The 24,795-nt window shown below is 32.7% G+C and overlaps 1 protein-coding gene across 2 annotated transcripts; it reads left to right on the top strand.

Annotated features, from left to right (window-relative positions):
• Positions 1 to 19,222: 19,222 nt before the first annotated feature.
• Positions 19,223 to 24,467, top strand: LOC103488648 (uncharacterized). Of its 2 annotated transcripts, none has more exons than XM_051082599.1 (12): positions 19,223 to 19,547; positions 19,716 to 19,930; positions 20,296 to 20,390; positions 20,970 to 21,027; positions 21,295 to 21,489; positions 21,644 to 21,720; positions 21,896 to 21,978; positions 22,237 to 22,288; positions 22,658 to 22,726; positions 23,387 to 23,473; positions 23,553 to 23,614; positions 24,116 to 24,467. In XM_051082599.1, exons 2-12 carry the CDS (start codon positions 19,813 to 19,815, stop codon positions 24,309 to 24,311), a joined length of 1,092 nt encoding a protein of 363 aa, XP_050938556.1. In that variant the 5' UTR covers positions 19,223 to 19,547; positions 19,716 to 19,812; the 3' UTR covers positions 24,312 to 24,467. The 2 variants fall into 2 exon arrangements, with proteins under 2 accessions (XP_050938556.1, XP_008445688.1); XM_008447466.3 differs by having other exon boundaries at positions 19,225 to 19,547; positions 24,121 to 24,467.
• The last annotated feature ends 328 nt before the right edge of the window (positions 24,468 to 24,795 follow it).

Below are 24,795 nucleotides of genomic sequence, written 5' to 3'. Positions count from 1 at the left end.
TTCGGCGGTTCAATTTATTAATAGTAAAAGATAAAAATCTCCACTCACTAGACATTTTTGTCTAACCTTTCAAAATTTTCACACAGCATGAATTTCATCATAGAGAGGAAAGATCCGTTGAGTGCCTAGGCAGCACACCCTCCCTTTGATCGCGGGGCAGGGATTAAGGGTGAGGCATGACAACTGATACGTACTGACCATCCTTACCGAGAAGAAAATGTTAGGTTTAGTACATAACATTGCGTACATCAAACTTCCAACAGCAGAAGCATCAGGAATATTTCTCATATCCTCAATCTCTTGAGGTGTCTTGGGACGTTGTTCCTTTAACAAATGAACTCCAGATTTATATGACAACATGCCCTTTTTGGAATTCTGCATCTTATATCTTAACAACATTTTATCTATATAAGAAACTTGAGACATGGCTGTGTTTTGTTCTTATGATTCTGAACATTTGGATCTCGAGAACATATTGTTATTTCTCAAATCTTTCATTTGAAATTGCATAGATAGTCATTTCTTGATGTCATTAAGATAACTTACATCACTCCCAATGAGTAGAATATCATCGACATACAAAACTAAGAATGATACAATTGAATTGACGACTTTTTATAAACACGAGGCTTGTCAATATTTTGCTCAAAGCCATAAGACTTGATTGTAGTATTAAATTTTATATTCCAGAACCTAGATGTTTACTTCAAACCATAAATAGATTTTTGAAGCTTACAAACCTTTTGTTCTTGACCATGTTCTATAACCTCTCTAGTTGAGCCATATAGGTACTTTCTTCAAGATTGCCATTAAAAAATGTTATCTTGACATCCATCATCTAAATTTCATAATCATAAAAAGTGGTGATAGATAAGAGTATTCTAATTGAATTAAGCATGGCAAAGAAAGAGAAAGTTTCTTAATAGTCTACTCTCTCTTTGGGTATAACCTTTTGTCACAAGTTGAGCCTAAAAAGTCTGTACTTTACCGGCTTGGTCTCGTTTTCTCTTGTAGATTCATTTACAGCCAACATGTTTTACGTCATTTGATTGATTTACTAGAGTCCAGATAGAATTGAAGTACATAGACTCAATTTTGAGGTCCATGGCTGATGAACAACTCTCTTATTACATCATCAGGTATGGCGATTGGAGTTTCAGTTAAACTCAAGTAGCAACCAGGCTGATGAACAACTCTTCCTATTACATTGAGGTTCCCTAAACTCTTGAGAAGGATGTGATTAATCAGATTTCCTAGTTTTATCAACTACTTTAGTGGATGAACTAGGGTTATTTGTAACACTTTTGGAAATCTAATTTAATACTAGTCTACTGTGAGGTTGATGATCCCTGATATGGTCTTTCTTTAAAAATGTGGCATTTGTCGATACAAATACTTTATTTTCTTGAGGATCATCAAATATGCCACCTCTTGATTCTTTTGGATAACCTATGAATAGGCATAATTTTGAACGATGTTCCAATTTTTTAGGATTTTGCAGTAACACGTGTGTCGAGCATCCCAAAATTATAGAATGACGTGAACTTCCTTTACGCCCTTTCCAAAGCTCATAAGGTGTTTGTGAAACAGTTTTAGAGGGAAAGTTATTCAAAATATAGATAGTTGTGTCTCTAAAGCATATCCTAAAAAAGAATCTGGCAACTGAGCAAAGCTCATCATAGAGCGAACAATGTCCAACAGGGTTTAGTTTCTTATTTTTGATACACCGTTTTACTGAGGCTACTAGGTCAGAGAGTTGTGACTGGATTTCATGTTCTATCAAATAGTCTTGGAATCGCAAGTCCATATACTGTCCACCTCGATCTAATCGAAATATTTTTTATTGTTTTACCTAATTCATTTTCAAGAGCTTATATTCTTTAAACTTTTCAAGAGAATCAAACTTATGATGTAGGTAAATATGACCAAATCTTGAATAATCATCAATGAAACTGATGAAATATTCATATCCTCCTCGAGCTTTGACATTCATTGGCCCACAGAAGTTCGAATGTATAAGCTTTAAAGATCCTTTGGCTCTGAGACCTTCTACAGTAAAAGATCTATTGGTCATTTTTCCTTCAAAACAAGATTCACTAAGAGCTAAAGAGTTATCTTCTAAATGACTTAGAAGTCTACTCTTAACCAATCTCCCAATCCTATTGAGATTTATATGACCAAGTCTTAAGTGCAATAAATAGGCGTTAGAAATTTCTTTTTATCTTTTATTATGAGTTTTGGTTTTTCTAAACATTTCAGTATGTAAGAAAAAACTTGCTTTAGTTGGTCTTAACTTATATAAGTTGTTTTCTTGTATAGCAGAACAAACTTGAATACTTTTATAGAAAATAAGCGCTTCATTAATTCAAAAGATATTCTATACATTTGTTCCAAAATACAAGAGATACATATTAAATTTTCATTTCATTTGAGGTACATATAAGACATTCTTAAGTAATATATATATCTTTAAAATACAACTTTAAATCTCCCATTGCTTCAGTTAGGACCATCTACCCTGTTCCAACCTTTAGAGTGATCTCGCCTTCTAAAAGTCTTTTCCAAGAACTATTTTCCTTAAATGAGAAGAAAATATGGTTAGTGGCTCATGAATCTAGTATCCAGTTGAATTTTCATATTTCACTAAACATGTTTGAATAACTAGTAATTCATATTTACCTTGAGTTTACTTCTTTGTCTTTTTATCTGCAAGGTACTTTAGGTTATTCCTTAACTAGTGCCCGTTTTGGCCATAGTGGTAATACTTACCTTTTTCTGCAGCTTTCTTTCCCTTGTTCTGCTTGGGAGTCTTCCCCTTTCCATTATTCTTTATTTAAGCATTTGGTTTTGAGGGCTTGACTTTATTTTTTGAGGACAATCCTCTTGAAAACTTTCTTTTCATGGTAGCAACATTTGCTTCCACTTGCTTTTCCTTACCCATGTTAAGATTCTAAAATTGCTAGGGCTCGTTCAGAAGGGTTGTCAGATTAAACTCTATCTTGTTTAGAGATGCATTTATCTGAAATGGTATGAAGCTCTTCATAAGCGACTATAAAAAAAGCTAACTTGATTAGCCTCGTCAATGGCACCACCATTTACTTCGGCGATGTTGAAGTGCATCATCATGTCCAAGACATGTTCTCTAACAAAGTCCCCTCCTTCATTCGCTTAGCGTAAATGTATTTGATTGCCTCATGTCTTACGAACCATTCTAGTTTCCCAAATATTTCCCTTAATGAATCCATAATCTCTTTAGTCGTGGGTAAGGATTCATGTTTCTTTGCAAAACATCATATATGCTGCAAGAATGTACACATAGGTTTTTCATTAGCCTTTACCCATCAATCATATGCTTTTCGACTAGTTCGATTAGAATTAGAGGTAGGGTTTAAGGACATTCCTTTGTTAAGACAAATCTTAAATCGTAAACTACTAGTATCATGTTGTGATTCAATTTCCATGTTGCATAATTGCCATTAAGTTTTTCTGAAGTTAAAAGTTGAACTATTGAGTTGTTCATGCTGAAAAGACAAACATATTCTCTTAGTAAAAAAAAACTAAAATCCTTTAAGAATCAATCTATTTTAGTAATTACTAATAATGTATCCTTCATTATTATGTTTTGCAATGATATTTCAAAGGTTTAGAATAATCTCCACCGAAGGGTAGTCGATTACTCCTCCTTTGAACCAAGACAATCTTGACTAGATGTTAACTCTAGAATATCATTTTAATTCTTTATAACACTTATTTATTGATACTTTGGTCGAGAATGTACTAACAACTTAGTAATTCTTGTAAGTGTAACACACCAGTTTCAGATCTTATAGATCCAAATCAACATGCTCTCGAAAGTGGAAAGTCAATATGAAAACCGATCTAAACAACCTGAAACAACAGTGAGATAATCAATCAAACCTTCAGTTAATACTAAAGCTATAGACTGTTGTAATAGCTAGAGGGACAACAGAAGAGATAAACACAAGAAACTTTGTTAACCCAGTTCGGCCAATGATGCCTACGTCTGGGGAGCTAAGCACATCCCCAATGAGTAATTTTATTAAGATTCACGCTTTGTCAAAGTACATTGATACAATAGAAGACTCTGTTCAACTATATGACTATTTGATATGACAAACAACTGCAGACTTCAGGCTCCCCCTGAATATGTGAGTATCCCTTCTCAACGTTGTCTGACTTCAGGCTCCCCCTGTCTTCATCCGTGAATCTCCTCAACAATTCCTTCATACTCTTCTGATGAATACGGTGATCACAAAAATCACCATCTCGTCCTTATCATTACTCATCAATCAATATCAACTTAGATCAACATGCTGATCTTATAGACATAAGATCATACTGCCTTTTCGTTCCTGTAGCTTCTGCAATCAATTCTTCGTTAACCTTCAACCATGAATGATCTTTTTAATATCTTTCCACTCACGAACACTGTATTCGAAAAACCCTATTTATACATATAAGATTTATATCTATAAATCTTATTTCTTCAAAGATAATTAGCAAGATTCCTAAAATAAAGGAGAATCTTTTATCTTTTTGTAACTAAATAACTCATTAATAAAAGATAATCTTATAAAATAAGATAAAGGAGAATCTTTTATCTTTTTGGAATTAAATAAAAGATAATCTCATAAAATCTTTTTGACAAAATCCCAACAAAACCTATCCATTTGGAGTTCATAGTGTTCCAAATCCTATAATACAACCCTCCGAAGTGAATGTCGCTCTAGAACAAACAATCAGGTGCATTATAGGAATCTTATAGTATGACCTAATGGAATAGATCGTGGGATGTGTTGTCACATATCCCTCACCCACTTACTATGAACTACATCTCCAATTCGCCTTGATATTGATCCATGCAAACACTCTTCGAGGGGAGTACGCTTCTGTGCACCACCCAAAACCTTGCATGGACCTCACAGTGGAATCTCTTAGAGACATTAGAGCTAAAACTACACTACTTTTCTCTAGCCGAACTTTTTTATAACGATTTTAAGGGTTTTTTTGTTACTTTAGGATTTTATTTAGGCTAATTTAAACAAATCCTAAGTCTAGGTGAAACATCCAAGCATAACCATTATATCGGATTTTAACCTACGATGTCCACGTGATAAACCAGTTTTATTACCTCACACCTTTCACGCATGCTCATAAAACTTGGTTAACTAGGCTCAAGAACTGATTATAATCTCCAGGTTGCAGGTGTTCCGTAAACCATCAACTTAAGAACCTCCAACCTTAGTCATCTTATCTAACTTGTTGACAAGATTGAATCAGGTGAGCCTCTTCTAATCAGTTTTACAAGATATCGACGTACTTCTATGAAAATTTGTTGATATGTTTAACCTAAATGAGCATATAACTTATCTTTGTTATAGATTTTAAGAATCTACTTGATTTTATAACATTTATAAAAACTATTAGACTAACCTATGAACATACATCTAACAACCATTATAGAACAATTATATAAAAAATTAATTAATATAGATTTTAATTTATTTATCTTATAATTAAATACTATTTAATTAATAAATAAAAAATTAATTAATTAATTAATTAATTTCATTAAATTATATTTAATCAAAATTAATTAATTTCTAAATTAATTAACTAACATGCATCTATACATTATAACCATTATAAAATACTTTTAATGCATGAACATGTTAACCTATGGTGGGATTTTAAATCTATATGACATACCATATGCATATACAAATTTAAAAATAATTGAAACATACATCACATGCATAATTTAATTTGTTGGGATTTTGTCAAAAAGATTTTATGAGATTATCTTTTTAAGTGTTAAGATATTTAATTTCTAAAAGATAAAAAATCCTTCTTTATTTTAGGAATCTTGCATAAATATCTTTGTGAAATTATTCTTGAAGAAATATATATATTGCGGGTATATATATTGTGGGTACGTTAGGCATGGGCATGTAAAGATATAAGAAGGATTTTTCTACTAAAAATCGATTGAAAGATTGATCGCAGAAGCTACAAGCATAAAGAAGGTAGTGCGATCTTTTATCTGTGGTATCAACATGTTAATCTAAGATGATTGTGATGACGAGTAAGGTGAACGATGAAGCAGTGATCAAAGTGGTCACTGTAGACTTCTAGAAAGCATGAAACATCGTCGAGTAGATTCGTCCATACAGTCAGGGGGAGCCCGGAGTCTAAAGCTATAAGCATATTAAATAATCATGTAGTTGAACAGAGATCATATGTTGTATCGATGTATATTGACTAAGAGTAAATCATAATAATATTACTCATCAGAGCTGTAGGCAGCTCTCTAGATGTAGGCAACATTGGCCGAACTGGGTTACTAAAGTTCCTTGTGTTACTTTCTTCTGCTGTCCCTCTAGCTATTATAATTGTTAATTGCTTTAGAATTAACTAGAGGTTGTGAATGATTCTGAGCATACATGTAAACGTACTAATGATGATGATGAATTAGCACCTAAAGTGACTATGTTACTCAAAACGATTATTGATGGCATTCCTAAAGCTGATAAAGGTATAAATAGTCTTGAAAAAGACTCAAAATAAACTCTGAAGGAGGTAACAGTTAATAAGACTGAACCTATTCCTTCTTCACATGTTCAAAAGAATCATCCATCAAGCTTTATAATTGGAGATCCCTCAGTAGAAGTTACCACCAAAAAGAAGGACACGGTGGATTATACAAAAATGATTGCTAATCTGTACTATACTTCATCCATTGAACCTACATCTGTGAATGAAGCTCTTAAAGATGAATATTGGATACATGCAATGCAGGAAGAATGACTCCAGTTTAAGCATAACAATGTGTGAACCCTGGTTCCTAAACCTGATGGAGCAAATATTATAGGCACTAAGTGGATCTTTAAAAATAAGACTAATGAAGCAGGACATGTAACAAGAAAACAAGGCACGACCGGTGGCTCATGGTATAAGGAGTTAATTTTGATGAAATGTTTGCACCTGTTGCCAGAATCGAAGCTATACGCCTCTTACTCAGAATATCATGCATTCACAAATTTAAATTATATTAGATGGATGTCAAGAGTGCTTTTCTCAAAGGGTACTTGAATGAAGAAGTTTATGTTGCTCAACCTAAGGGATTTATTGATTATGAATTTCCACAACATGTGTATAAGCTTAGTAAAGCTTTATATGGGTTGAAGCAAGCACCAAGAGCTTGGTACGAATGACTAACTATTTGTCTTGGCCGTAAGGGTTACTCCAAGGGAGGTGCTAACAAAGCATTGTTTGTAAATAGATCTGACAATGATCTAATTGTGGCACAAATTTATGTATATGATATTATATTTGGAGGATTTCCTAAAGAACTTGTTGAAAGTTTCATTAATATCATGCAATCAGAATTTGAGATGAGTATGGTTGGTGAATTATCATGTTTTTTGGGACTTTAAATCAAGCAAAGAATAGAGGACATCTTTATTACTTAGGAGAAATATGCCAAGACCATAGTGAGAAAATTTGGTCTTGAAAAATCCCAACAAAAGAGGACTTCAGCTGCAACACATGTCAAAATTACCAAAGATACTAATGGTACAACTGCAGATCACAAGTTATATAGAAGCATGATCGGGAGTCAGCTGTATTTAACAGCCAGCATGCTTGATATTGCATATGCTGTTGGAATATGCGTCCAATTTCAATCTGATCCTCGTGTTTCACATTTAATTGCAATCAAAAGAATAATCAAATATGTCCATGGAACAAGCGATTTTGGAATTCTATATTCTTATGATATAAATTACATTCTTGTTGGATATTATGATGTGAATTGGGCCAGATGTTCAGATGACAGGAAAATTACATTCTTTCTACAAACAATCTAATCTCATGGTTTAGTAAAAAAAAAAATTGTGTATCACTTTCTACTGCTGAGGCTGAATACATTGCGGTAGGAAGTGCATGTACTCAGCTTATATGGATGAAGCATATGTTGCAAGAGTATGACATTCCACAGAATCTTATGACTCTATATTGTGATAATATGAGTGCTATTGATATCTCTAAAAATTCGGTTCAACACAGCTGAACAAAGTATATTGATATTAGACATCATTTTATCTAAGAGTTTATTAAAGATAAAATTATAACTTTGGAACATGTTCGTTCAAACTTACAATTAGTAGATATATTCACTAAACCTCTAGCCACAAATTTATTTGAGCATTTATGTGCGGGTTTAGGAATATGCAAAATTTAATTTTATTTGTTTATTATTGTCTAAAAAGCCAGAGAAAATATATCACAATCAGAGTTGATGGGCATGTCAGCGCCGTAATAGGCATTAATAGAGGTTATTACAGCTTCTCAGCGGGAAGTATTTGATATTTTAAGCCTCTTGGTTTTCGGAATTGTTCGTTCATCTTCGAAAATTCAGGATTCTATTTTGAAGTCATGACTGTTGCTATTCTTGCTTCAAAGTTAACAATGGTAATATCTGAAAAGGTAACTATCAAGAACAATCGTCCGATGCTGTTAATGAAGCTCCAGCATCTCAGTCTAACATGCATGGTGTATGGATAAGGGGTCGCCGTTTCAAAAGCACTTTCTCACAGGGACCGTATCGCCTTCCATCAGAGAAACCTTAGGTAAATGTCTCTGAAAGCTGTCATTGTCTGTGCATTTATTGCTGGAAGTGCAGCGGAGAGTGTTGAAACTCCACCAAGTGTATATGAGACTCACACTACCGATATGGATTCGAATGAACGTGATGATGTTCCTTTGGCTAGATTGTTTAAGAAAGGGTTATTTTCCATCGTTTTTTGGCTAAATTTGCTGATCTTATCACATCAGCTCATTCTCATGAGAGCTCTTCATCTGAAGATATTTTTGTTCCAACACCTGGTCATCTGCCTGCAACAAATGAATGAGCTGGTCAATCGGGTCGTTCTTCACCGATTAAGTCATCGATTTAAGTTGATGCTTCTATTACTAATCAGCGTTCAGCGCCTGAACCTAATCCTGTTGATGAGTCTACTGAGAATGTGGGAAGGAATGATGTTTCTATTGATGAGTCTCTAGCTGTTGATGTACATGTTGAACCTACTAATACTTGTACAATCGATACTGTTGAACCAGATGTTAATGATGAACTCCAACCTGAGACTCAACAATCTCCCGGTGTATCTAGGTCAAAGGGTAAGAAGTTTAAGCAAAATCGGTGGAATATTGCTACAAAGTTTGTAAGGAAGAAGATACTGTTGGGCTTTATGTCCTAAAACTCGTAGATAGTAAATATATTCTATTGATCGTTATTAATAAAGTGTTTTATTATTATAATTTCAATAAATGTTATTGATTATATTATTAGTTTTGTCTTAATAACCTAAATCCAATAAACTAACATCCTAAGTTGTTTGATGAGTCTTGAACAGTATGTAGAGACGTACGAGGATCAATGTTCAAGATTAGCTTAAAGAGTCTATAGTATAGGGTTAAGGTTGGGTACTTTATCCTGGTAACACTATGGATATGGCTCACTCTGTATTTGATCTAAAGACATTGATCCAATGCGTTCATGTATGCGACATGTGAGTGAGGGTATCCTATGCAATGAGTTTGCATAAGAGTGGAACACGAAATAGTAATCACTAGATGTAACTCCGTTAACTAGTTGGGTTTCTATTTCATTAGGAAGACCTTGGTAACTTAGTCTTAATCCTGAGTGTATCATGAACTCCTGTTTGCAAGGGATTGTTGTTTGATTTGTACGGGTGAGAATGGCCAGATTGTCGACTCAATATGCTTATCATTTTGGGGACAAGATCGAGTGGGGAGCTGGAAACATAATCACACAAGACGAAATTTACTCCTTCCTGCCTTTAGAGTAAGTAAATAAGTGTTCCCTTAAATGGTGTCTCTAGGACTTGAACAAAGGGTCCTACCCTCTTTATGGCACGAGACGGGTTTCTGTTTGATGGTTAGACCATAAACAGGTTGTTCATTAGAGGAGCACTGGTATTTAAGGACTAGAAATAACCTAGGGGTAAAATGGTAATTTGACCTACCTGGTGTTATGAACACTTGTGAAGGACTAACTTACTAGTATTGGTCTATATCCATGGACATAGAAATATATATACAGTGAGAAGAGTTCAGATGTGAGTCTTTAGTGGAGTGTACACACAGTTAACGAATATCGATTAATGTGGTTAATGAGTTTAGCCAATTAATCTCATATCGTTGTAGTTTCTAATCTATAAGTCCATTAAGTCCCCTTTCTAACTCGTAAAGGGTAATGAGATTTATTTATATTGGTTGTAATTTGAAATGTTCAAATTTACTTTGGAAATTAATATAATGTATGGTGATACATTATAATATAAAGTTTATATTTTAATTAGACTTTAATATATAAATTTAATTTTGAATATGATTCAAAATTAATTTATGAGAGAATAAAATATTTGAATAAGTTCAAATATTAATTTAATGTGAATTAGATTCATACTAAAACTATAGGTTAAAATTTAATGTGTATATGATACATATCAAAACTATAGGTTATGAGAGAAATTCATATTTGAATATGATTCAAATTTAGATTAAATTAAATATAAGATATTTACTTTAGAAATTAATTAATTGAAGAATTAATTAATAGTATAATTTATTTTGATTTAGTTAAATTTGATTTAATTAAATTAATTAAATTAAAACTATAGATTATGTAAGAGTTATTCATTTAAATATGATTTAAATGAAATATTAATTAAATATGATTTAATTAATTATTAAACTAATTAATTATTAAATTAATTAATTAATTTAATATTAATATTAATTTATTATATTAATAGGGAACATAGGTGGTTTTCCCACATTCCTACTTTTCTCTCAACTTCCCTCTTCTTCAGTCTGAAGAAGAACTGAAGAAGAGGGAGTTACTGGCTTGATGTAAAATAAGGGTTTTGTGAATTTTTTACGTACGACTTATTCTCTCTAATTTTTTTTCTCTTTGGAAAAAGTTCTCTATAAAAAATTCCCTACCAATTGGTTTCCACAAACCATCTCAATTCAGAGGATAGGAAGGTTTTCAAGTGGTGGTGCCTCAATTTTGTGTTTTGTAGATATAGAGACATCAACGATCGTAAGTTTTCTCTTCTTTGTTCTTCTCTGTAATTTTTCTTGAAAGCATGCTTAGCCATAGAAATTAATTTTATAATTATTTTGTCAATGTATTGGTATTTTTTAGGTTCCAATTAAAATTGGATTAAGGTCTTTGTAATTCTTCCGTTGTGCAAAGGGCTTTCATCCCTTCAAATACCCCCGAACATTTCATCTGTTCCCATTGATGGAATCTCGTTTCATCTCGAAGAAAGTGTTCAAAGATGGAAATATGTTGTGCAGAGAAGGATTGCAGATGAGGTAAATATTTCTGATAAGCATCATTCCTGTTTGAGTATCATGGGTCTTATGGAAAAGACAAGTCTCTCCAAGACGATATCAAATGTCGGGCCCTTTATCCTTAGTTAATTAGTGAATTCATTGTAAATTTTTCTTTTGATTTTAACGATCCTAGTAGTCCAGACTATCAGACAGTTCACATTCGGGGTTCAAAATTTAAGATTTCTCATACAGTAATTAATGGGTTTCTGGGTAACAATGCCCAACCTAACTCTTCGCCATCAAACCCGTCTAGTGAACTTTTGGCGTATGTGTTATCTAGAGAAACTCTGTCTTCTTGGCCTGTGAATGGAATTCTAGTTGTATCACTTAGTGTAAAATATGTTATTCTTCATAAGATTGGTATTGCAAATTGGTTTTCATCTTCGCTTGCCTCCAGTCTGTTTGTTGCCCTAGAAACATTTCTTTATCAGATATGCAATGATGAAACTGTAGATCCTGACTTATTTATACACAATCAGCTTCTAAGACATATGGGAACTTTTGGTGTTAAAATACTATTGCTTTACAGTGGTTTTTCTTCTGCTTACTAATTCACCTAAATGTTGCAGTCCTAACAATGCTTGATGCTCCTGGACCTAAACTAAAGACTTTATCTCTAAGTTACAGACTTTTTCAGGGAAGTCGTTCCAGATATAGAACATGACATGCGACCTTCAAGGGATCCTCATATTTTTTACACAGAAGATTTTGGATGAGGGTGTTGAAGGCTTCTTTGTTCATCGAGACTTAGCTTTCATAATTGTTAATACACTTACAGTTGAGTCTCACACTCTCTCTACTTCCATTAACTTGCTCTCTGAACGGCAATGGAGGTTGATTTGCTTATCTGCCACGTGAAAACGTTGATTCCTTCTACTAGTACTGGAGAGCATGGTCTTGAATGATATTTCTTTTCGATTCAAAGGGTGAGTAGTAGGGGCAGGAGAAGTTGGAGCTGGTTGGATGAAGCTGAAGCAGGGTTGCTGTTTGTGTTAAAATTTGTTTTAAGTTTTCTTTTGAAGTTGTTGAACCATTGAAAGTTAGTATGTTGTTTAATTTCTTTTGTTATGATGTTTAAAAATTAATAAAATGAAATGATGTGCTAGTTAGTCTATTATTGGATGAACATTGTATTGAATGTATGAGTGTTTGATGTGTTGACTTGATAATCTGTGATGATCTGTTGATGATTGTGTTTATCTGCTGTGTTGCTATGTGGTTGAATATGGATGCTCGTTGTCTGTTGCTTCATGAGAAGGTTCTGAGAAGCGTTGACTTAAACCAGAAAAGAAATCTCATCTTTTTGACAAAAAGGGGAGTTTGTTGAGATTTTGTTAAAAAGATTTAAGAGATTATTTTTTTAAGTATTAAGATATTTAATTTCTAAAAGATAAAAGATCCTTCTTTATTTTAGGAATCTTGCATAAATATCTTAGTGAAATTATTCTTGAAGAAATATATAGATATTGCGGGTATGTCAGGCATGGGCGTGTAAAGATATAAGAAGGATTTTTCTACTAATGATCAGTTGAGAGATTGATCGCAGCAGCTACAAGCATAAAGAAGGTAGTGTGATCTTTTATCTGTGGTATCAACATGTTGATCTAAGATGATTGTGATGATCAGTAAGGTGAACGGCGAAACAATGATCAAAGTGGTCATTGTAAACTTCCGGAGAGCATGAAGACATCGACGAGTAGATTCGCTCATACATTAAGAGGGAGCCTGGAGTCTGAAGCTAATAAGCATGTTAAATAGTCATATAGTTGAACAGAGATCATATGCTATATTGATGTATATTGACTAAGAGTGAATCATAATAATATTATTCATCAGAGTTGTGCACAGCTCCCCAGACGTAGGTAACATTGGTCGAACTGGGTTAAAAAAGTTTCTTGTGTTATCTTGATGTATATTGACTAAGAGTGAATCATAATGCAATACCCTTAATTTTAATTTTTTTTCCATTTTTATTTTATTTACTTAAACAAAGTCGCCAAGTCTTTTTTTCTTAATAACTTCACCATTCCTAAATTTCCATCTCTCTCTCTCTCTCACTCAAATCCTTCTTCCTTTGGTTCTCACAACTTGGTTCTCCGTTCAAGTCAACTTAAGTGGTGGTTTAAGTTCATGATTGGAGAAATTTTAAGTGATTCAGAAACTACAAAGGTAATTTCTTATAAGTTAATCCTTTTTAACCCAGGTTAAGGGTATTGCATGTTAAATAGGGTATTGCATGTCAATTTACCCCAATTTCTTACAACGATTAGTAAGTTAATCCCTCACAGGTTGTTCATAACCTCGGTTGGATCAAAATATTGTTTTATCCCCAATACTACATCTTGCTTCTTAAGTCCCACTGAACCACTATTGAACAATTGGTTTAAAGTCCAACCTATAAACTGAATCCCTCTCGGACCAATAAGAGGGTGAGGTCATTTGTTCAAGACTTGTATGTAGTCCTTAAAGGAAGAACCTATCTAAGCGGGTAGGAGTGAATTATGTCTTGCACTCTATGTCCCCAACTATTCATCTAGTCTTACCCCCGAAATGGGAGGCATAATAGCCCAATGCTAATAAGCTGACCTCACCTATGCAGATCCAAGGATAACCTTGTGTGAACAGAAGTTCATAGTTAGCTTAAGATTAAGATTAAGTTACCTCGGTCATTAATAATCGAAATAGTCAGTTTTAAACAATAAATGACGTTATAACGTAAAAGTGACTATTTTATGGTTCAATCTTATGTAAACTCTTTACATAAGAGGCCCACTCTTTCATATCTCTATATGAACGATTCGGGATCACATTGTTTGTACTAAGTACAAAGTGGACCACATTCATAGTGTCCCTAAATAAGACACCCAACCTTTATTCAAACTTGATCCACATTTATGTCTCTACATAAATTTCAAGTTTACTCAAAATAGCCTTGGGACCTTAGTATTATTGATTTAAGATTACAGTATTCAATTTCATTAATAAATTCTCAATAACGGCTTTATTGAATATAATATGATTATAAACTACGAATGTTAGGACATAAAATCCAACACCATCAACAACAATTACAGAATGACTGCAATTTAAGAATTCCTCAATACACGACTAAATGCCATAAAGACGTACTTCAAGTATTGTTTGTCCTCTACTTTAGCCTAAAAATAGTACCTTGATTTGCAAGCTTTAGTGCCTTGATTGCCATATGCATTAACAACGACATGACCCACGTGAATGCTCTCTAACGTGGTAAGTTTATCCATAGTTTATACTCACCTCATAATCTTGCCAGAAATTTTCAATTATATCCCTTGGGGGATGCGTTTGACCAACTTGTTTATATTTGAACTTGAATAAATGTTCGATAACCCGAACTTTTAGCTTGTTGATGATCACCCATCCTTGTTTCAAGTGCACATGTATGGATAGTGCGGTACTTTGTCACTTTGAACGATTCGCTTTCTTCCAATATTTTCATGAACTTGCTGCATTCATTCACCAAATGTCTAACAAACAACAAGTTCTTAGTTGACCTTTTTACACGGCAGTCAAAGTTCTTTCTTATTTCAAGTATTGACAATTTAACCAATAAACTGTGCTTGGAAAACATCTAACTAGCTTTTATATCCTCATCATTCAAACAATCATTTGGTATTATGATAAGTTCTTCATATGATGGTTTGTCAAACACTCTAGGTACATCTACAAAACCATTGGGCTTGACTATTGAATGGATTAGGAGTTGCAAGCAAGGCCACTGGTGGAATTGAGTGAAATGGAGCAGGTAGAGGTTGGTACATGAATGGAGGGTGTTTGAATTGTTTATGGGTCTAAAGGTTGTCTACATACATGATTAGTATCAAATTGCGTATCACATCTTAATTGGATGTTGTGACAAATCCAAGTTTCATTTTTGACATCGACAATGTTACATGGCTTAATATTCTCGTATAGCAAAGACATGGAGGGAATATTATGTGTTGGATGGTGGCAAACCCAAAGTTTTGAACAGTTGAAATGGTTTGAATTGTTGGATTGCACTAATGGTACATATTATTTATGTCTACTCCATGACTTTCATGAGGTGTAATTGGTAGAGACAATGACATTTAGGATGCATTACTGTCTTCTAAAAAAGTTAAGGTCTTCATCGTCAACTATGTCAAAAAAGGAGTTGCGACCAATAGATTATAACAATATTTGTTGTGCATTTGATTCATATTTGAATCAATATTCAGTTGTTGGTGTAGAATACTCTCACAATTCACTGCATGTTATATCATGTTTCACCTTTTGACCTTTCACATAATCCTCCAACATAATTGTTTTTAGACTGGTCCCATTTTCAACAAGATTATAGAAAGATGCGTAGCAATACATTTGATCTACAATAAAAAATTTGATAGTTGAATTTGAATTCAATATTAAAGTATGCAATCACTCGGTAATCTATCAGCGACTGCTTATCAACTATTATGTGATTGCCCATTAACTTATTGGTGATCGCTCACCTTTATGTAAATGATCGTTTAGTTTTAAAGTGGTTGTACATATGATACAAAACAACCATTATATTATGGTGAGCAATCTTCTACTATTATGAGCACCATTTTGGAAGAAAAATGCTTCGTAAAACTTTAACATTCTCTCTATTGTTGGTTATGACAAACGATTTTGGGCTATACTAAAGAACAAAATGTAATGAACGAAGAGAATGTTTGACCTGAAACTCTAAAAGAATAATCAGAGAAGAAAAGTTGGAGGGTTTGACTAAAAGTGAAAAGCTTAGAGTTACAACAACATTCTCACTAACATTTATTCTCAACTAATATTCTGAATGTTATTGATATCAAGAATGGGTAAGTTGAAGGAAAAGAGAGGGGAGTTGAGAAGCAGCAGTTGAGAGGAGACTTTAAAATCAGGAGTAAAATGATCAAATATAATTTTTTTTGCTCATTTTGTAACTGAAGTATAACCCATTCTTCACCTAACAATTTTGATACTATTGATTAAACTTACTTTTCCCAAAACCACACTTTTTGAAAAATATAAATAATGTCCAAACTTGAAAGTTGAAACCCACAACTCCACAAATGAGGAAGTCAAAAAGTGAAAGCTTGTAATATATATATATATATAATAACTTATAATAGGAAACACATTGTGCGGCTAATACTTTTTAACTTTTTGCGCTGCTCGGTCAATTCTCTTTTCTCAGTTGATAGTGACCAAAAAGCTAAAAATAATTGCCTAAATAAAATAAAATAAAATGAACCATTGTCCAGGTCCACCCCCCCCCCCCCCCCCCCCCCCGACTAATTTATAAATTATATGTTTAAAGAGTAATTAAAAAATAGTCAACACCTTGTGACATACAATAATAAGATTGTAATGGTTGAAAATAACCTTTTAATTGGTAATACTTTGATATATCAATTGAGGTATATTTGATTTGATAACTTAATTGATTCTCATTAAACACAATAATCTCATTTGAATTAAGTTTTTTTTTTTTTACAATTTGACGACTTAATTTATGCATTAGTTTGCTGTATATATTATTCAATAATTGTTAAATATAATGATTTCTTCACAAAGTTAACCTATAATGATAATCAATCAATCAATTATTCTTTACCGATAATTACTTACAACTAAAATATAATCCAGAGTTGATCTCATCAAGTAGTTTAATTTGACAATTCTCATACATATAACATGTGTTTCAAAACTTTTGCAATTAAAATACAACATAAATTTTATAAAAACACAGAAGGAGCATATGTAACAACAAAGAATCTTTTCAAAAATATAAAAAAGCGGCAAAATATTTACACTCTATAAAACAATTCCAAAAACGAAAAAAGTTCAGAGGCTTACCGTGTAAAATATAAAAAATGTCCCGTCAACCACGTTGTCAATAACGCGCGCGTAATATATTTGCGAACGTTTAGATATTGCTACAATTTATACGTGATCGTTTAGATATGACTACAATTTATACGCGATTGTTTAGATATGACTACAATTTATATACGATCATTTACATATGAATATAATTTATCTTTTCAATTCCATCGTTTAATTTTGGTATACGATTTTTTTAATTCTTTTGATACACCATCGTTTAGATTTCTTTACATGATCGTTTACTTTTTTTATATGATCGTTTACATTTGGCTACTCCAATTCAAATGATTTTTTTTTTCAAGATTTTTTATACACGATCTTTTATTTTTTTTAAAGGATCGTTTACATTCTTTACATGATCGTTTACATTTGGCTACTCCAATTTAAATGATTTTTTTCAAAATTCTTTATATACGATCTTTTATTTTTTTTACACGATTGTTTACTTTTTTTACACGATAGTTTACATTTGGCTACTCCAATCTGAATGATTTTTTTTCAAGATTCTTTATACACGATCTTTTAGATTTTGTTATTTTTTGTACACGACGTAATAAAGGAAAAGGAAAGACGATGAAAAGAAATCACATAAAAAAAAGAAGTGGAAAAGTAGAAAGACGATGGACAAGCGAAAAAAAGAAGAGAAAAAGAAGAAAAATGATGAAAAGATTTAACGAATTGAAAAATAAGAAAGATGATAGAAAAAATTGCAGAAAAAAATAGAAAAGAAAAAGACGAAATTGGAGATGGAAGACGAAATAGTAGGAGAAAAACTACTAGCAAAATAAAAATGGAATGACAAACATGAAATACTTAAAAAATGACTAACATTATAAACCTTCTTATACTGGCGTAAATAGTTTGGTGGTTTGTTATGTAAGTTTCCCTAATAACAAAAACAAACTAATTGAATTTAGGCGAACATAATTTTATAATGTATATTTCTTTTGGAAAAAATTAACTTTACCATATATTTTGGGAGTGATTTTAAAATTGATAAAATTGATAAAATTGATAAAATTATTTTTATTATGTTCAGAACCACCCAAAATGTTTAATTTTTTAATTAAATTTAGATTGTGTGTCATCAAAATTAAATTTGAATGATTAATAACATATTTGAGAATAATTTTAAAAAGGAAAAATATATCGTAAAAAGAAATTATTTCAAATGAAAAAATAACTAAAAATATATATAAATATAGTAAAATTTCATAACCTATCTACCATAGATACAAATGGATATTAAACTCTATCAATGCCATTAATAAATACTAATAGAAGCCTATCAAAGCTTATGATTGATAAATTATGAAATTTTACTATAATTATAAATATTTTAGTTTATTTTATTTGAGAAAAACTCTACTAACAATTTTAAAATCTTCTCGAATAGTTCGACGAGGAATAAAACAATAATCTTCTTTTTAAGAGTGTCATTTGATTCTCCATTGAATACTACAAATATTCAAGTAAAAGAAAAACTTAAGTAAAATTGTAACTTGGTGTATATATGATGGAAAGAAAAAAAGTTAGTAATGTAGTTTTAAAAGTTTTTTTTTTTTTAAATTTTATTCCAATTCTTATAGTTCGATAAAAACTTTATAAAAAGTCCTTTATGTTCGATAAAATTAAAAGAAATAGAAATCGTTAGGTAGAGTTTTATTAGAAATAGACACCAAATTTGTTAAATAAAATTGGTTGGTGTTAAAATTTACATGGTATTTTTTTGTCAAACAATGAGAAAGAAAGCACGAAAGAATATATATATATATATATAATATATGTGTGTGTGTGAGCGTGTGGTGTTGGTTGGTGTAGGGTGTAGCACTATAAAATATTTGAAACCATATTGATACGCTTTCACTAGCAGAGGAGAGGAGTGACCATTTAGAATCGGGAGTCAAAATTAGAAACTAAATGATCCGATATCATGCGATTTCCAAATCCCAATAATATTTGTCGCCAATCACTAAAGTTCAATTCCCACTTCTCAACTACAGCACCCTTTTCGATCCGTAGCTTCCAATTTCTAAGTTCCTCCATCTCATACCCCAATAGGCTAAATCGTCTATTTATGTACAGAGTGGAGTGAAGAAGCAAATGTTCTCTTTTCCTTTTCCAACAACAGCTTGGAAAAGTCAGCATAAATTCGCATTCAAACGGCTGCAATCATTCCTCTTTAGGTTGGGAACTCTTCTCATCCCTTGAATTTCACTACCCATCTCTTGTTTTCTCAAATATAATTCTATTTCTTTTATCCGAATACTTCAAATTGTTGGATTCCGTATGAAAGCTCCATCTGGGTCCGTTTGAGATTGTCTTCTTATACACTGTTTTGTTTTTCTTGTTAGTTGGGTTCTGTGATTCATCTCTCAATTTTGGTTTATTTTCATCCGGGCTGTGGGATTTGTCTGTTCTAATCTTGTTTGAGCGTTAAACAAGAAGATAATGAGAAGTTTCAAGAATTTTTGCACGAAAAAGACCCTAATCGGTCTTGGGCTGGGACAATTTCTATCTCTCCTTATCACTTCCACTGGCTTTGCATCCTCTGAACTTGCTAAAAGAGGTACATTCTTCCTAGTTTTCTGCTTTTTATTGTTTATTGTTTTTTTTTCTATTGAATTTTCATGTCCTTTTCTTTTTGGAACATGAGGCTTCTATGCATTATAATTAGTTTTGGTTTAAACTTCAACTTGTTTGTGAAGAACAGAGAGTTTTACCAAGTGCCAGGGGAAGTCTTTGCTTTCCTCTTTAAGTTTTACTTAACGTTAAGAACATATGTAGTTTCAACTTAAGTTTTTGGCTTTATTGATATTTTAATAGTTTTCGTTTTGGATTTTGAGTTAAATTGGAACTCGACCCCACGCCTCAAGGGGCATTCTTTAATATATCATAGTGTATTAGTTATTAACATTAAGTCCTATTGTTCAGGAATTAACGCACCAACTTCACAGTCCTTCATAAACTATGTCCTCTTGGCAATTGTCTATGGAAGTATTGTGCTCTACCGTAAGAAAGCAATCAAGGTGATTATAATTCCTTTTCTATTGGATTTTTCTTAAACCGATCCATTGGCTAAGTTGAACAATTGAATGTTTCTCATATTGTTGATGAAGTTTATGAGACTAAGTTTTCTGACTGCTTTTCTTGCTTCCTATTTCTCAACCCGCAACTTTGGGTTACATACAATCATTTAGCATAATTTGTTTTCATGCCTCCTTTTTCCATTTGGTCACTTCGGACTTTTTTATACATGGAGATTAAGAAAAGTTCAAAATGTTGAATCAGAGTACTTGCAGGGCACAAGCATGGTATGGTGATGCTACCTTAAAAATCTAAAAAGTTTATCTTATGCATAAAACTTTTAACTTAGATATAAAAGATCAAATTTTCTCACTGTTTGTCTTTCTTTTTTGAAAACATCGAATCATAAGGTGGCATGGGACTTGGGAAGTTCCTAACCTATTAGGAGTAAAAAGTTTTTCACATAAAGATGTTAGAACTGCGGGTGGTTATTTTTGATATGCAGTCGATTTTAGTTTCTTTTGCTAACTTATAGCTATGATGTGTGAATTTCTTACTTGTCTTGTTTTTAAATATTTCAGGCAAAATGGTACTTCTACATACCACTAGGATTGGTAGATGTAGAAGCCAACTACCTTGGTACGGATATTTTTCTTGTCTTACTGCCTTTATTCTTTGAGAAATATTCTAAAGAAGCTTTATATGACATGAGGATAAGAACCTTCTTCCTCTTTGTTTTTCTTGTAAAAGAGTATTTTTATGAACCTTCTCTAGTAATCATTGGTCAAGAATCATGAGCTATAGCCTATAGAAGTTTTATATATATGAGTTCTCGTCTCATCTTTCATAATGCTATGCTAAATGTTCGATAATTTGAAACTGATGCAATTCTTATGTGAGGTGCAGTTGTGAAGGCCTATCAGTACACATCTCTAACAAGTGTCATGCTGCTGGATTGTTGGACAATCCCTTGTGTTATGCTGCTAACCTGGCTTTTCCTGAAAACAAAATACAGATTCAGGAAGATAGCTGGTGTTGTTGTTTGTGTTGCCGGCCTTGTCATGGTCATTTTTTCTGATGTTCATGCTGGTGACCGATCTGGTAATGAAACAGGCCTTTTTATGCTCTCTCATTGCGTCATCCCCTACCCTCTAACTTGGTCTCTAAAACATTTCACTATATCCATACGCATGGTCATGATGAACTTTGCAAATTTATATTTCCTTGTATTTACGTGCACCAATATGACTTGCAGGAGGCAGCAGCCCGCTTAAAGGGGATGCTCTTGTCATAGCTGGTGCTACCCTTTACGCTGTTACTAATGTCAGCGAGGTAAAGATGCATTTTGAAGTATTACTTTTACCTTACTGGTAGGATCAAGATATTTGATGACTGGGTCTGAAGACTTTTAGGACATTAACTGTTATTGCTCCCCTACTTCGTGTCTTAGTTTGTGAAATACAATTATTAAACACTTCCTAACTGTCAATTTAACTTTCTGGTGAAGGAATTTCTGGTGAAGAATGCTGACAGAGTGGAGTTAATGGCTATGTTGGGTATCTTTGGTGCCATCATCAGCGCAATCCAGATGTATCCTTGGATTCATAAATCATAACTGTCTTAATGTTCTTTATTTTATTTTATTTTATTTTATTTTTTGACCCTAGATTTTCTCTTGTTCAAAGAAAGAATTGAAGCGCAGTCTCTCTATGGTTCAATATTGCTGATCTTTTGTTCTAAGAAATGTCACATTATTAAATAGGCACTAAAGTGACTTCTGCTTCTAAATTCCTTCTTTGAAAAAAAAGAAAAATGTATGTACTATGTTTCCCTTGACAGTTCATTTAGAAGCATAATTGAGCGCAATGAGTTGAAATCCATTCGATGGACACCCAAAGCAGTAAGTCCTCTCTCTCTCTCCCCCTCGCCTACAAACAACCTCACATTGTCACACAGCGTGACATCCCTCCTTTTTGTAGGTAAAATGTCTTTTGGTTAGGAAAAGGTGAGAGGTTTTCTTTAGTGACAAGGTGAAACAATTTTTTTTTGCCAAATGTAAAAATGGGCGGTGGCTGGAATCATCTCAAAACAAGTCATTTGAGTTCCATTCCTCCTTTAACTGTTACGAAACCAAGCCATTAAATCGATGACTTCCTTAACTTAACATAACTTTTGATATGTACTACATGGATTGAGTTTACGATGTTAATCTCTCCTAGAATTTGACATTTTGATGTGTAACAATTGTTTTCTACCTTATTTCTTTCAGGCAATTCCTTTTGCTGGATTTTCTGTGGCTATGTTTCTGTTCTACTCGTTTGTCCCAATATTGCTTCAGGTATGGGCCAGACTATGTGTTTATGTTGTGTAGTTCTTTTCTTTTCAAGAAAGAGGATAATGTAAGATGTTTAATCAATAAAATGCAAGTTGATGGCTTAATGGTAATCATTGTTTTCACGTCAAGTAATAATCTTTTTAATTTTGTTATACACTGTGAAGAAAAATTGTTTATAAGATCAAATTTGGTTGAAATACCTACCACAAATTGACATTTGAACGATCGGACACCTTACAAACTCCTGTGGACCAGTTTCTCTTATTATTTTCAATGATTTTATGTTGACATGATGAAGTATATTTAAATGAGGGCATGCTTTGGGGATACGTTTTTTCCTAGAAGATATATTGATGTAAATTGAAAACGAAGCAAAGAAGAGAAAAAACTATTTTAAGAATAGTAATTATTTAGCATCTAAAAGTATGGCTATTCTATGTTTGAAATACCATTCACAAACTCATCAATTTTAAAAGAATAACCTTGGTTGCTTTAAGAGATGCTAAACGAACTACTGTTGAAGGGGGAAACAACAACCTGTAAGATAAAAATGGTCGAATTCTTACTGATTCTGGAGACATCTTCCAAATAGTTTATTGGTATTTTAGATCTATAGCATATTCTATGTTAGAAATTGGTTCTAAGCATATGTATCTTTTGCAGATTAGTGGATCCACAATGTTGAACCTGTCTCTACTGACCTCAGACATGTGGTCAATTGTGATTCGCATTGTCGCTTATAATGAAAAGGTCCATGATCATTTGTCACCATCACCTTGCACTTTCATGAGTCGTATTTTGTTTGTTTAAATCAAGTCATTTTCTGCAGGTTGATTGGCTTTACTACTTGGCCTTTGCTGCTGTTATCATTGGGCTCATTATTTATTCAGTGTATGTAATCTCTCTCATTTTACATTCTCTTTCCGTTACTTCTCTTGCAACATGATCGTAAAATAAGCATACATACTGCTTCGGAAGTGTTATTTGAATGATCCCGGGTTTGATGAAGTTCTTATACTTCGGGTTGTGTTAGATATACATTGTAACATAACATGAGGATCAGCCATTTTCACAAAGTAAGTTAGCATACTAAGTTGTTTGTTGCTCGGAATGCCGTCGGAACTTCCATTCCATCCGAAATGTGACTATTTATTTAACAGACAAAAAACATGAGGATCAGCCATCTTACCTACTACATATTTTGTTGCCCTTTCTTTTGTATAAAGTAATACTGCTTAAGCATTTTTCGGCCGGTGGCTACATAAATCGTTATTGCCTTTAGTCCTTGTTGATTGTGGCTACTATAGTTTTATACACGTCTGCTTGTAAAGACTACTGTGATTCTTGGATATATTGCTCTCTTTCCATCCTAGCTTAACTCTAATCTCTAAGTGCAGGGGTGAGAAAGAAGAAGAAGATCAACTTCAAGCTAATATTGGTGATGAAGAAGCCGAGCATGAAAAACGTCCATATAAGGAATGCCCGACAAGAAACCGGGTACAATGAATATCAGCTAGCAGTTCAAAGATCTAGAATGGTAGAAAAAAAAATGAAAATCTTAGGAAGAAATAAATATTTTGCTTCCTAGGATGAATTAGGAAAGAAGTATCTTATTCTTATCTAATCCCCATTTAGAGTTTGCTTATTTTTTGTTGGCATTTTGATGGGGTTGTCATTGCTCAACATCCCATTGCTTATTGCTAACAATCTGGGTAAGTAATTATTGATGAAAGCTTTGATTTTCTCTTGTGCTCTTAAATTGAATTTGTCGGTTAATTGAATATGTACAAGTTACAAAACTACCCTAATGATAGTTGTAACTACATCCTCAAACTTTCAATAACAACAATTAGGCCCTTCAACTTCTAAAAGTGTTAAAATTAACCATCAATCTTACAAAAATGTGGTACAAATTAGACTCACAAATCATAAGAGACACCTTAAATTTATATAATCGGTATAATTTATATTTGTAAGTTTGAGGATTTAATTTTAAAATTTGAATAAATTTGAAGACTTAAATTTTAATTTTGAAAATTTAAGGGTATTAACATACTTTAGCGAGGTTTTTG

Source organism: Cucumis melo, chromosome 3, assembly GCF_025177605.1.
Source record: "Cucumis melo cultivar AY chromosome 3, USDA_Cmelo_AY_1.0, whole genome shotgun sequence".
NCBI lineage: Eukaryota > Viridiplantae > Streptophyta > Magnoliopsida > Cucurbitales > Cucurbitaceae > Cucumis > Cucumis melo.
This window is presented reverse-complemented; position numbering and strand designations above follow the sequence as displayed.